At 57.3% G+C, this 11,407-nt stretch overlaps 1 protein-coding gene across 1 annotated transcript; it reads right to left on the reverse strand.

Moving 5' to 3' along the window:
• Positions 1–5,274: 5,274 nt before the first annotated feature.
• ISL2 (ISL LIM homeobox 2) lies at positions 5,275–10,956 on the reverse strand. Its single transcript, XM_025883648.2, has 6 exons — positions 10,806–10,956; positions 9,789–9,978; positions 9,244–9,506; positions 7,135–7,418; positions 6,390–6,557; positions 5,275–5,974 (listed from the first exon to the last, which is right to left on the reverse strand). The coding sequence occupies exons 1-6, from the start codon at positions 10,861–10,863 to the stop codon at positions 5,858–5,860; spliced, it is 1,080 nt and encodes a 359-aa protein (XP_025739433.1). The 5' UTR covers positions 10,864–10,956; the 3' UTR covers positions 5,275–5,857.
• Between the last annotated feature and the right edge of the window lie 451 nt (positions 10,957–11,407).

Consider the following 11,407-nt stretch of genomic DNA (forward strand, 5'->3'; position numbering starts at 1 on the left):
CAATGGCGAACTCCCCCCAGTGCGCCGCGACCCCGGCGTCTTCCGCACGTCGGGCCGCCGGGGCCGCTGCCGGGCTGGGGCCCCGACCCCGCGAGTGTCGCCGGGGCAGCTGGGCGGGGGCCACCCGCTCCCGAGCCAGTGGGACCTGCTCTCGGGAAGCCCCTCCCGACAGGACTCGGGCGGTGACCCGGCCGGAGGTGCGGGACCCGGAATCCGGGTCCCCGCCGCGGCGCGCGCAGAACCGCGGCAAGCCGGGCTGTGCGCCGCGCCCCGAGGCCGAGGGGCTGGGCCCCGGCGCCCGCACCCCCCTCCCGGACCGCTGCCGGGGCTCCTCCGCGGCCCGGGGCGGGGGAGGGGCGCGGGGCGGGGAGCAGGCAGGTGTCGGCGGCCGGCTCTCTCCGCGACCAGCAGCCGCCCGCCCGGGGCGCCCCAACCGGGAGAGGAGTTCCCGAACGCCGCTCCCCCAGCGCGTCTTGGGGCGTGAACGCAGAATCCTTGCAGCAGCTGAAAGGAATAATCAAATATTTATAAGATTTCCTGCAAGACGCTTCACAATAGAATATACTTCTTATCTAGTCGGAAATTTGCCAGAAAGCCATAAATAATTGAGACAGCTGTGATTAACCTCCCAGAAACCATACCAGAATTCGCAATTAAACATTTAATTGAATGGTGTCATTTGCCCCCCTCGTCCGGGAGGGGAGGGGGTTTGATGGAGACGAATGCGGGCTCCGCCCGGCTGGGGAGTTTGCGAGAATCCGGCCTGGAGCTGCGCGGCGCCTCGCGACCCGTACGGTTTCTGCGCGTCTCGAGTTGCCTCTTTTTAGGCGCGTTCCGCGCGGACAGAGTGATTTAAGCTCTAACTCCCCTGAGTTTTACGACTTCTAAACTCTCCAGGGACCGGGGCGGGGGGGGGGGGGGGGGGGGGGGGGGGGGGGGGGGGAGCGCGGCGCGCAGGTGAGAGCGCCGGCACATCTTGTTCCCAGTCTGCGGGGACGAGTGCCACCCACTGGCTTTCTCCTGCGGCCGGGGCCGCATCCCGGGTCTCCCGAGGCTGAGGGTCCACAGGTGGATCACGCTGGGCCCAGGCGAAAGGCCTCTGCTGGGTCCAGCCTGTAAAGCTGACGGTGCGAATGGGCACAGCTGGAGCAAAAGCAACAATTTCGCTCGGGCATCAGAGCCCAGAATCTGAGCCAAATAGGAAAAAGCTGTGAGATTTGAGCGCCCAACGCGGTTGCCCAACTGAGTTTCCTGCTCCCGGTGGCAGCTCGCTTTCCGGGGAGCCCGATAGGGCTCGTCGTCATCCTGGACGCTCAACAGGATGTCGCAGCCGCAGCTTCCTGCCCGAAGTTCCGGAGCCTCTCCCTGGCTCCAGACACTCGGGGACCCTGTGACCCCCCCCAACCCCGAACGTCGCCCCCGTTGAACCTAGGTCCGGACTTCACCTCCCGGACCAGCCTTCCCTTTCTTTCTTCCTTCCTTCCCCAGCTGGGAAAACCACTTGGGTCCTTAATTCCAGAACTCCTTGCCAGCCTTCTAAATTCTTGGTTCTCAATAATCTGGAAAGGGATTACTCCTCACTCTATTCTTCCACTTCTCTCTCCCAGTTCCCACCTCCCCAGCACAAGGGTTCTCCTGCCTTCTGTATTCAAACCACCCCTTTAAATATCCTGTTTCCCAGGAAGGAGATTCTCAGCCTTCCTGAACTGCCCGTCCGCTCTCTCCCTGACTCATTCTCCCCCCGCCAGCGCCTGACCTTGAGGTGCCCTAATCCGAAGGCCCAACTCACCTAGCACTCCTGCCTTTCTGGCCCGATTGCTGAGGGGCCCCAAACTTGCTTTATAAATTGAGCCAACCCCAAATCCACATCTGGATCCCGATGAGTATTTCCTTGTGCGCTTTTTCAATAGAAAAACTGCGTTTATCTGCATCGTTCATGCAGGGGCTCTCTCAACAAGGTGCTAGTCTGTAATTGGTCACCCAATCCTCATTATTGCACTGAATCCCAGTATCCTGAGGAGAGTTTACCTTTACATCAATCAGACCCATATTTAAAAGCCTCTAATCTTCCCTACATCAGTTTAATAAACTCTGAATTTCCTGCTTGGAACTTCTCTTCAAATAGTTTATTATTCATTCATTGTTTCCTCTCTCCAGCATGCTGCTATTCAGCTAATTCTCTTGCTCTCTTTGGTGATCATTTGTATGGGAAAACACAGCTAACTAAATGTGTGGCAATGTATGTCCTCCCCTAGGCAGCAGTGGCAGAATCTTAACATTTTCTAGAGAACAATCTTAGATGATGTCTCACTTAAAACCCAGTGTTTGCAGCTCTGAGCTTTAAGCCATTCCACATTCAAAATTGAAAGGCTGATTTCTGTTCCACAACCCATTAAATATTAAAGTTCGTTGGGAATACTGCCACAGGGACTCTGAATTTCCCAGAATTGTGCAGCCTTTCAATATGTATTAAATTTTGTGGTATAATGGCCATAAACTTTTCCATCTCTGGGAATCCCTTTCCTGCCTCTATTACATAGGGTTATCCAAATTATTAGATGGTCTTCTGGAAAAAAATATTATTCTAATGTGAATCTAGTTAAATAACTCCCATTTTCCACCTATGGCCCCTTTTTATTGAACTGACTTTTTACCACACAATTGGGTGTCTCACTTTCAAAGTTCAGTAAACATAAAATACAACATTTGTAATTGTTACAGGTAATTTAATTTACAAGGAAATCCCAACTGTATTACAGAACATGTTTAATGATGGCCTGGGAACCAGTAAAACTGATATTTATTAATGTAACTAACCAACCATAGATCTGACACCTCACCAGTGACCATTGCAATAAGTCTTCAAAGTCAAAGCCTTTCCCTGGTAACCCACATGGGAAACAGTCCTCCCTTTTGGGCAGCTAGCAGCAAACTACAGGAGAAGAGCTTATGATGTTTTATACAGTAATACAGATGGCTTCAGGCATCCTGATACACAGTAACCACTTTTATCTGGGTAACTTCCCAATATTCAAAATCAGCACACTCACATAAATATCAAAAAGAGGAATTAGATATTTGATCCAAGAATAAGAGTTTACTGTAATTAGCAGATGTTTCCATTCATAGCATTAAAATAGTCTGTCAAAAGCACAAATTCAGAGCTAATTAACAATAAACATTAATGAAATTCTTTACTCAAGAACCTGTTGTTTCCTTTTTAAAAATGACAAAACCCAATAAACTGGATTAATTAGAAGTTTTTAAAATTAAGATTTCTTGGAAGTTTAGCATACTACCCAGTGGCCAGTCAGGAGGTAAGAGGAAATATCTGTATTTCTCTTTGGGAGGAAATGGTCTCAGTTAAGGGAGCGAAGCCTCAAAGAACCTAACCCTGATTATTAAAACCGTTTCTAGGCACTTGAGAGGTAAAGCTGGTCCTCATTAACCCTACAGATCTCTTCCCTTATCTCTAAGTTTGCGGCACCATTTCCTAAATCCCAAAGAAAGGGAATGTTCTCTTCAAATTTTGTGCTAGCATCACCTTGACTTTGAGGAAGTAAAATATAAATTTGTCTTGATTTTCCCACCTCCCATTTTCCTTCAATAATTGACTGCCAGTCTTCCAGCTTTCCTTTTCTAATGGGGGCGGGGAGGGGAAGGGACCCGGTGATGGAATCCTGCCGTCAGCTCCGCTGAAAAACCGACAGTGGCCTCTGGCCATCCAAGCCCCCCAAAGCTTCCGAACAGAAGGCACGGACTCCTTTATCCAGCGACCACAGCTGGCCCTCAGACCCGTCTTCCCTAACCAGACTCTACCTGAGCTATCCCCTATTCAGGACATTTCCGTCTTTCAAAACAAATCCTGGACAAAGAAGGATATACTTGTGGGTCATTTATCTCGAGGGACAAGGAAACGGAAACCCAATGCCAGAGATCCTTAAAGAGTAGTGGATTGACTGGTAGGGTGGCAGTTTCCCGAGTCCACCAAGTGAGGCCTGGTCTGAGGGAAAGAACTGTCCCAGGCTGCCAAAGGGTTAAATATTTGTTAAGGGTAAAACCTGAGCCTCCTGTTTTTTGTGCTTGCCCGGGGGCCTGCTGGAGATTCAGTATCTCTCGCTTATTTCCTGCGATCACTAAAGCCCGTTTTCAAGAAAACAAGTCGCAGGGGTTTGAAATGTCACACCAAGTGACCTGGGCACGGCATATCCAGGGGCCATTCCCAGCCCCCTCCCACCCGGGCCATCCCCCGCCGCCTACATTTCGGGTCTGGAAAGAAAATAAACCAAGGACACGCCAGACTGGTTCTGGGTGGACTTATTTTCCCGGGCAGCCGCGATCCTAGCGGGGGCTTGTTGTGGCTCCTTCAGTGTATCGTTTGCAGGTGATGCCAAATGCAGATAAGGAGCCGCCGCCCGGCCTTCTCCTCTGTCTAGACGGGGGAATTAATAAATGCAGCGAGATTGATCACGTCGCGCATCCACTCTGGGGACAGCGCCGAGGGTGAGCCGTCACAGACCCCCTGTTCGCCCCGGGCCCGCGGGCTCCCTGCTCGGCGGCTTGGCGGGAGTGGCAGGCGGCGAGGTGCCCGGGGCAGTGGGTCGGGAAAAAGCGCCGGCAGGGCCCGAGTGCGCCGGCCGAAAATGCAGCGAGGGAAGGCGCCTCGGCCCTTGGCGGGCACGAGGCTGCATTCTGCTCCAGGAGCAGAGGCAAAGCCGAGGGAACGAGACGCCCTCGCGAGCCTGACCGCAGGCTGGAGCCCGCGGAACAACCGCCACCCGAGCGTCGCCGGTTTCCCGCTCAAACGAGGGTCTCCCCACCTGCCCCGCGGGCTTCGGCCGCGAAGCGCGAGGGGACCGGGGTGGAGGGTGGGCAATGCCGACACCGGCCTGGAGCAGGGAGTGTGCGCCGGCTTCCCGCAGGGCCATGGCGCTTTCGGCCCCGGCCGGGGCCGCCGGGGGGCGCACCGACCCAGCCCCGCCCCCCGCGCAGCGCCCAATCCCCGCCGGGCCCGCCCCCGGCCGCGCGGGAGCCCCCGGAGGGGCGGCGCGCGAGGCGCGGGCACGAGCAGCCGGGCCCCCCCCCCCCCCCCCCCGGGACCTCGCGGTGGGCTCCGCCGGGCGGTGTTTTCGTTGAAACGAGCTCCAAGCCCCAACCTGCGTGGGTCCGGCCCTCCCGCTGCGCCCACAGCACACAGGAGCAGCATCGCATCGGGTTATTATTTTTTTATTAAGATCAAAATATCCATCCCACTGTGAACTGGCTGTTCTCACAATAAATAACAATAACTTACGTTTTGTTCGGCAAAGGCTCACACACTCTGTCCTCCGTCGACTGATAATTTAAAACATTTTCAAGGAAAGTCTCATTTCTACTTTTTTGCGGCAATCATGCGCTTTGGGGATTCATTGTCTGTTCCATTTGAATCGTCCCCGCTTAGAGCCCGGGCAAAGCTGCCTGGGGGCGCGGGGCCGGCTTGGGGTGGGGGCCCGCCTGAACGAGTTCGGGTGGCCCAGCGCCGGATGGGCCCCGCCTGTTCTTCACGGGTAGGGGGCGCGGACAGAGCTGCGCTGGCCACGCGCAGCGAGGGAAGAGGAGAGGGCAGAGCTAACGCTAGTAAATCCCAAATTCTGGTTTTGAAAAAATAAAAGTTCTTGGAGCAGGGCTCTCCGGTCTGGTGAAAGCAGGTTGTATCCTGGAGCTTAGGGCTGTCCTGACCGCTTCTCTGTCCTCTCTCTTTAAATAACAATAATAATTACAAAGGCGAGAGAGTTTTCGGAGCTGGAATGGCTTGAGCATGGGTGAATCTCATGCAGGGAGCATGCGAGGTCCGCGGGCTGGCGAGGATGGGGTCCTCTCACGTCTCCACGGGACTCGGCACCATGCTGTTGGGGGTGTCCGGGAGCTGCGAGGACAGGGAGGTCACATCGCTGCCGGAGGAGTTGCCTAGGGAGCCAGACTCAGAGAAGGAGACCTGAGGATGCAGAGACACCAGGAAGAGGCAGGTGAAGGGGCACTGGAGCTGCTGCTCCCAGGCCGCATACTCTGAATTCGAGGGTGTCCCTTAGGGACAAGCCACTGGCTGGGAGCAAGGCCTTCGGAGATGCGGGCCAGGTCCCCAAGCGCACGCTGGGGTATTAGGGCGGGAGCTCGGGTTGGTTAATCCCTCGACCTCCCTTGCGAGTGCTTTAATCCAGGGAGACCTGGTTAAGAGCGAATTATGGGCTGAGGTGCTATTGCAGTCCCCTTATTTATCCCCTTATCTCTCGTTGCCTAGATCTGTCCCCAGCCCCTCATCCCCTGAGAAGTCCCTCCTTCCCACCTTGATCAAACAGCTAAATCCCACCCCTCCGAGTCCTGAGGCCCGGGTGGGTGGGGCAGGACCTCACCAGCTGCTGGAAGGCGGGTTGGTCCAGGTCACTCTGGAGGGCAAACTCGCTGAGGGCTTTCCACGGTGGCTGGTACGTCTGCACCTCGACTGCGCTGCCCTGCACAGCGCTCTCGTGACGGATGGGGCTGCCGGCCACCAGGGGCGTCCCGGTCAATCCCTGGAGGCTCTGAGGGACAAGCAGAAGTGGGGGTGAGGGATGCTCAAGTTAGGTCCTGCGACTCCCACCACACCCTTGACACTGAGGCCCCAGGCACTGGCCCGAGATTTGGGGCCTGAAGGGGTTTGGGGGCCTGAAGCGGTTTTGGCGGAGGCACCCCAACACCACAACCAGGTAGTCCTCCTTTGCCAGTTAAGATACTCCGGACCCAGAAACCTCCACCATAGTCCAGCCAAAAGTGGGGCCAACAGAGCAAAGGAATTCGAGGTCTCTGGGCCCATTTTTTGCGAGGAAAAGTGTCCAAACCAAGCCACGCCAAGACGACACAACCTGCCCCGACTAGCACGCGCTGCATAACCACGCCGCCTGGGGCTCGGAGCTGCGCCTCCAACTCAGGTCTGTCGCAGGGACAAGAAGATCCGACCGAGGGTACCATAATTAAGCAGCCTTAATCCCCAAGGCAAGCCTTGCTCTGAACTCGCAAACACACGCTATTTGGAGAATCCAGTTGCCCCTGGATCTCCCCAGAGCGCGCCCAGAACTCGGGGCCCCGCCCGACCCGCTCCTCCGGTGCACAGTCCCTCACCGTCTTGTCATTGTGCTGCTGCTGCTGCAGCTGCTTCATGAGGATGGATTTCTTCTTGTCCTTGCAACGCTTGTTCTGGAACCAGACGCGGATGACCCGTGGGCTCAGGCCGGTCATCTCCACCAGCTGCTCCTTCATGAGCGCGTCGGGCCGCGGGTTGGCGGCATAGCAGGTCCGCAGAGTGTGCAGCTGCTTCTCGTTGAGCACCGTCCGCACGCGCGTTGTCTTCTCCGTCTGTTTGTGCACGTGCGGGCGCAGCGAGGGCTGCCGGCCCGACCCGGGGTCTGCGAGGACATGGGGACCAGAGGTGAGCGCCGGGCCGCCACCCGCCCGCCCAGTGCCCCGCCCTGCGGCGGCCGAGCCCTCCCAGGCCCTATTTCGTTTCTCTTCGATTCCGGTGACTTCGTTTTATTGTTCGTCTCCCTTTCCAGCTGTGCGTCCTACCCGGAGGGAGCCGTGCATTTTCGTCCCTTCCCCAGTTCCCGGAGCGGGCTGCCCCGGAGCTTGGTCCCCGGAGCGCCAGCAGGGCGTGGGAGTCCTGCGCCAGGCCGCTGCGGGACCGGAGTGGCAGCTCCCGCCTGTGCCTCCTCCACTTACCCGACCCTAGGAATGCCCGCTTGGGCCCTGCGGGACGAAGGAGGCCCTCCGGAAGAAGTCGGAGTTTCAGAGGAAGAGGAAGGAGGAGCTCCCGGGACTCTGGAGGGGGAAGGGGGCCGACGAGGGCCCGGAGCACCGCGCTGCTACGCGATTAGGGGGCTTGTCTCCCGCTCCTGGGGGCCTGCAAGAGCCCTTCCTCCTCCGTCGGAGACCACTTGGACAGGGTCGCGAAGACCCGACCTGGAGCGCAAATGGGCCTCCAGGGACAGAACGTTCTTCCCTGCCAGCCCTCGGGCCTCAGCTCCCGGGTCTCCTCCTTCAAGGCTCCAGGTTCCCCCGCCCAAAGGCTGCTCACCCTCCCGGCCCGAGCGCAGCCGCTAGCATTCCCGCTTGGTTTGGGGTTCTCTCAGCCCCGGGTAAATAAAGCCTGATGCCCGCGGCCCGCAACCCAAACCCGCAACAAACAAAAGGGAGCCCCTCTGAGACCCGAGATGGAGTGCACTCAACACCAGCTTCATCCTGTTTCACACCCCCATCCAAACCAGGTCCACACACCCATGGAGACATGCCGCACTGTTTGAATTTTTATCTCCCGGGCAGGCATAACTAGATCTGGATAAATATTTACAAATATCCATCCAGCCCAATTTCCTCACTCTATAGGGGAGGGAAACCGAGGACCAGAGAGGGGAGGAGCATTACAAGACCACACAGCACCCAGAGGCTCAGCCTGGTGTAGAGATTGGTGCTTGGAGTCTGTGGCTGCCTGCTGGGAGCTGCCCAGCCTGAGGCACGATGCCTGACCACTGACGTGCACTCAGACCCCATCTCTGGGCAGCTCCTGATTAGGACCCAGAACATCCCCTGAGTATTTTCTGTGATCCCAAGTCCACTGTGCCGCCACACCCTCCTCCCGGAGAAGCACTTGGCTAAATTGTTCATCAAACTGGGCCTCAGAACACCAACACAGACACCACTCTTTGTTGGGGTGGCTAGCTAGCTAGCCTTCTGGCTGGCTGACCTCAGGCCCAGCTCTAGGATGGGAGCTGTATTCCTTACACACATACCCCCAGGCAAACCTATCTTTCCTCTCTGGCAATACCAACACACTGCTTGAAATTCCCCATACACGTTCCCCAGACAGACACCACTTCGTTTTCTGTTATTCACCCTCCTTCTCCTAGCCCCGTGTCCCAGTATTCTGGATCATGGAGAACACAATTCTCCACAATGCCCCCATAGGCACTCACTCATACGCACACAATCCCGGTTTATGTTGACCCAGGAACGCATTGTGTCCCCCCCCCCCACCCCCCCCCCCCCACCCCCCGCCCTGGCATACACTCGGCTGTGTTCCTAGCCACAGTTCTGCACTCACACAGAAGCACACAGTCCTGGCAAATGGAACCACGCACGAGTGACAACTCTTTGTCGGAGCACAAGCACCCCTCTACACACACGCACGCACTCACAACGGCGCCGGCGGCGCCGGACCCGGCGCGCGCGGCTTACCTGGCAGATGCAGGCCGCGGGCGCCGGGGAGCGGGCCGGGGCTGCGCGGGCTGCCCGCCGCGGCGCGCTCCAGCAGGAGGCCGTGGTCTGCGCGGCAGAGCAGCTCGTGCTCCCGCAGCGAGAACTCGTCGCCGGGCAGCAGCTGGCGGCTGCACACGGAGCAGCGGAAGCACTCGATGTGATACACACTGTCCCGCGCCCGCATCACCAGGTCGCTGCTGCTGAAGCCCACCTGGCACTTGGCGCACTTGATGCCGAACAGCCTGCGGGCCCAAGGCGCGGTCGGGGTCAGCCAGGGGCCTGAGGCCCGCCTCGCTTCCCGGGCTGCAACGGGCTCCGGGCACGCGCGCCCAGGACGCTTTGTGGCCCACAGGGAGCTGGAGGGGACCGGCCCTCGGGGAGTTCGCGGGCCCAGACGCCGCACGGCGGCACACGTTCGTAGTGGGGGGTGGCCTTCTCCCCAGGCCTGGGAGCGCAGACGAGCCGCCGCCTGCAGCCCCAGCCCCGGCAGGCGGTAGCTGAGCCCCGGCTCTCGCGGGCCTCACCTGACATAGTCCCGCTTGCAGTAGGTCTTCCCGTCTCTCACGAAGCACGTGCACGTCTCGTCCAGGTACTGGCTGCACTCGGCGCACTTGAGGCAGGCGGCATGCCACTCCAGGTCGGGCGACACCCGCAGGATAAACTGGTCGTGGATCTGACTCCCGCAGCCCACGCACATGGCCGTCCCGGGCTTCTCTGCCGAGGAAAGGCGCGGGGCCCGCGTCAGGCCAGGCTGCCCGGACCCGGGCGGGCCTCGGCCACTCCAGCCCCAACCCAACTCGCTCGCTCCCTCGTTCCCTTTCAAGAATTGCGATTACAGGGAAAAGCGGGTTTTCTAAACGTCCGAACAATTGGAAACGAAAAAACAAAATCTTCTGAATTTGAGGGGTTTTGTCTCCCCTTCACTCCCCCATTTTTTTTTTTTTTGCTACTAAATTCATTTGGACACAGTCGTTTTATCCATATATCTTGTAACTAAAAGCTAATAGGTGAGAAGAAAGAATAAAAAGACATTTAAGCACTGCGGACGCCACCTCATCAATACTGAACGGTGATGTTCCGGCATTTCTGTCCACATTCTCCCTCTTACAGCGACTACCTCCAATCCCAACACAGACCCATCAGCTTTCAGCGGAGTCTCTTCTCGTCCTCTCTGACACTTCTTAAATATCCCAGATCAAGCTAGAGAAGTCTTCTTCGAAAAGCCGAAAGACACGCAAGCAAAAAAGCCCACATCCCCAAATCAAATATAATTGCCTTAGCGCAAAACAGAAGCAGATTTCACAGCCTGAGGTCAGCCTAGCAGCCTAACATTGAGAAAGAATGTTTAGTTGTAAATTAAAACAACAGGATTCCAAAGGATAAGTGGCCTGCAGGAGAAATGCATTCGTTTTGATTTTTCTCTCCCAGCGTCCTGTCAAATAGAAGCCACTTGTAGAATCCGCTAAACATTCTTCTGCATTAGAAATATTACATATTAAGCACACACACATACACAACCACACACAGAGAGAAAGACTTACTCTTGGAATGATCCCCCATAGCACCCAGAAAAGGATAATGAAAAATAATATCCACCATGCAGAAAAGAGATGTGCGCAAAGTGTGCAGCCAGGGCAGAAGGACGAGGGTCGCGCGCCCAGCCTCGGCTCTTTGGTAACTAACTCCTCCTGCCCCGCTGAGTTGAAGGAGCGATTCCGCACCGGCCCGCACGCAGCATGACGTCAGCACGCACTAGCCCGGGGCCGGAGCTGGGGGCGGGACCTGTGGCGTCACGAAGCTTCCCCAGAACCGCGGGGGATGTGGGGGAGGTAATGGGGACCTGGGGGCTGTTGGGCGGGGTGGCTTGGGAGGAAGGCGAGGGTGACGGGGGATTGGCTGCAAGGAAATGGGCAAACCCTGATTGGCCCGGAGTGAACAATGGAGCGCAGCCCCCTTGTCCGAAATCTACAAGGATCCTCTCTCTTGCCCCGGGTCGGGTTATCCCTGCTGGACCTTGCGTCACCGCCGAGCTGGCTCCGCGGTCACCGCAGCTCTGAGCTTCCTCTTGGACTTGCCGGACGGTCTCCCCAGGCGTGCCCGAGCGGGGTGATGGATACCTGGGGAGCGTAGGCAGGGAGAGGCC

This window comes from Callorhinus ursinus, unplaced genomic scaffold (genome assembly GCF_003265705.2).
Source record: "Callorhinus ursinus isolate GAN/ISIS: 27379988/994484 unplaced genomic scaffold, GSC_fseal_2.0 scaffold25, whole genome shotgun sequence".
Lineage (NCBI taxonomy): Eukaryota > Metazoa > Chordata > Mammalia > Carnivora > Otariidae > Callorhinus > Callorhinus ursinus.

What these genes read in the sequence shown, in the direction of transcription:
- ISL2 (XM_025883648.2), bottom strand. Translation starts at nt 10,863, where the DNA reads ATGGTGGATATTATTTTTCATTATCCTTTTCTGGGTGCTATGGGGGAT. An exon ending in AGCAGCACAATGACAAGACG is followed by an intron (nt 6,558 to 7,134) that starts GTGAGGGACTGT and finishes CTTGTCCCTCAG; the next exon opens with AGCCTCCAGGGATTGACCGG. An exon ending in AACCCGCCTTCCAGCAGCTG is followed by an intron (nt 5,975 to 6,389) that starts GTGAGGTCCTGC and finishes CTGCATCCTCAG; the next exon opens with GTCTCCTTCTCTGAGTCTGG.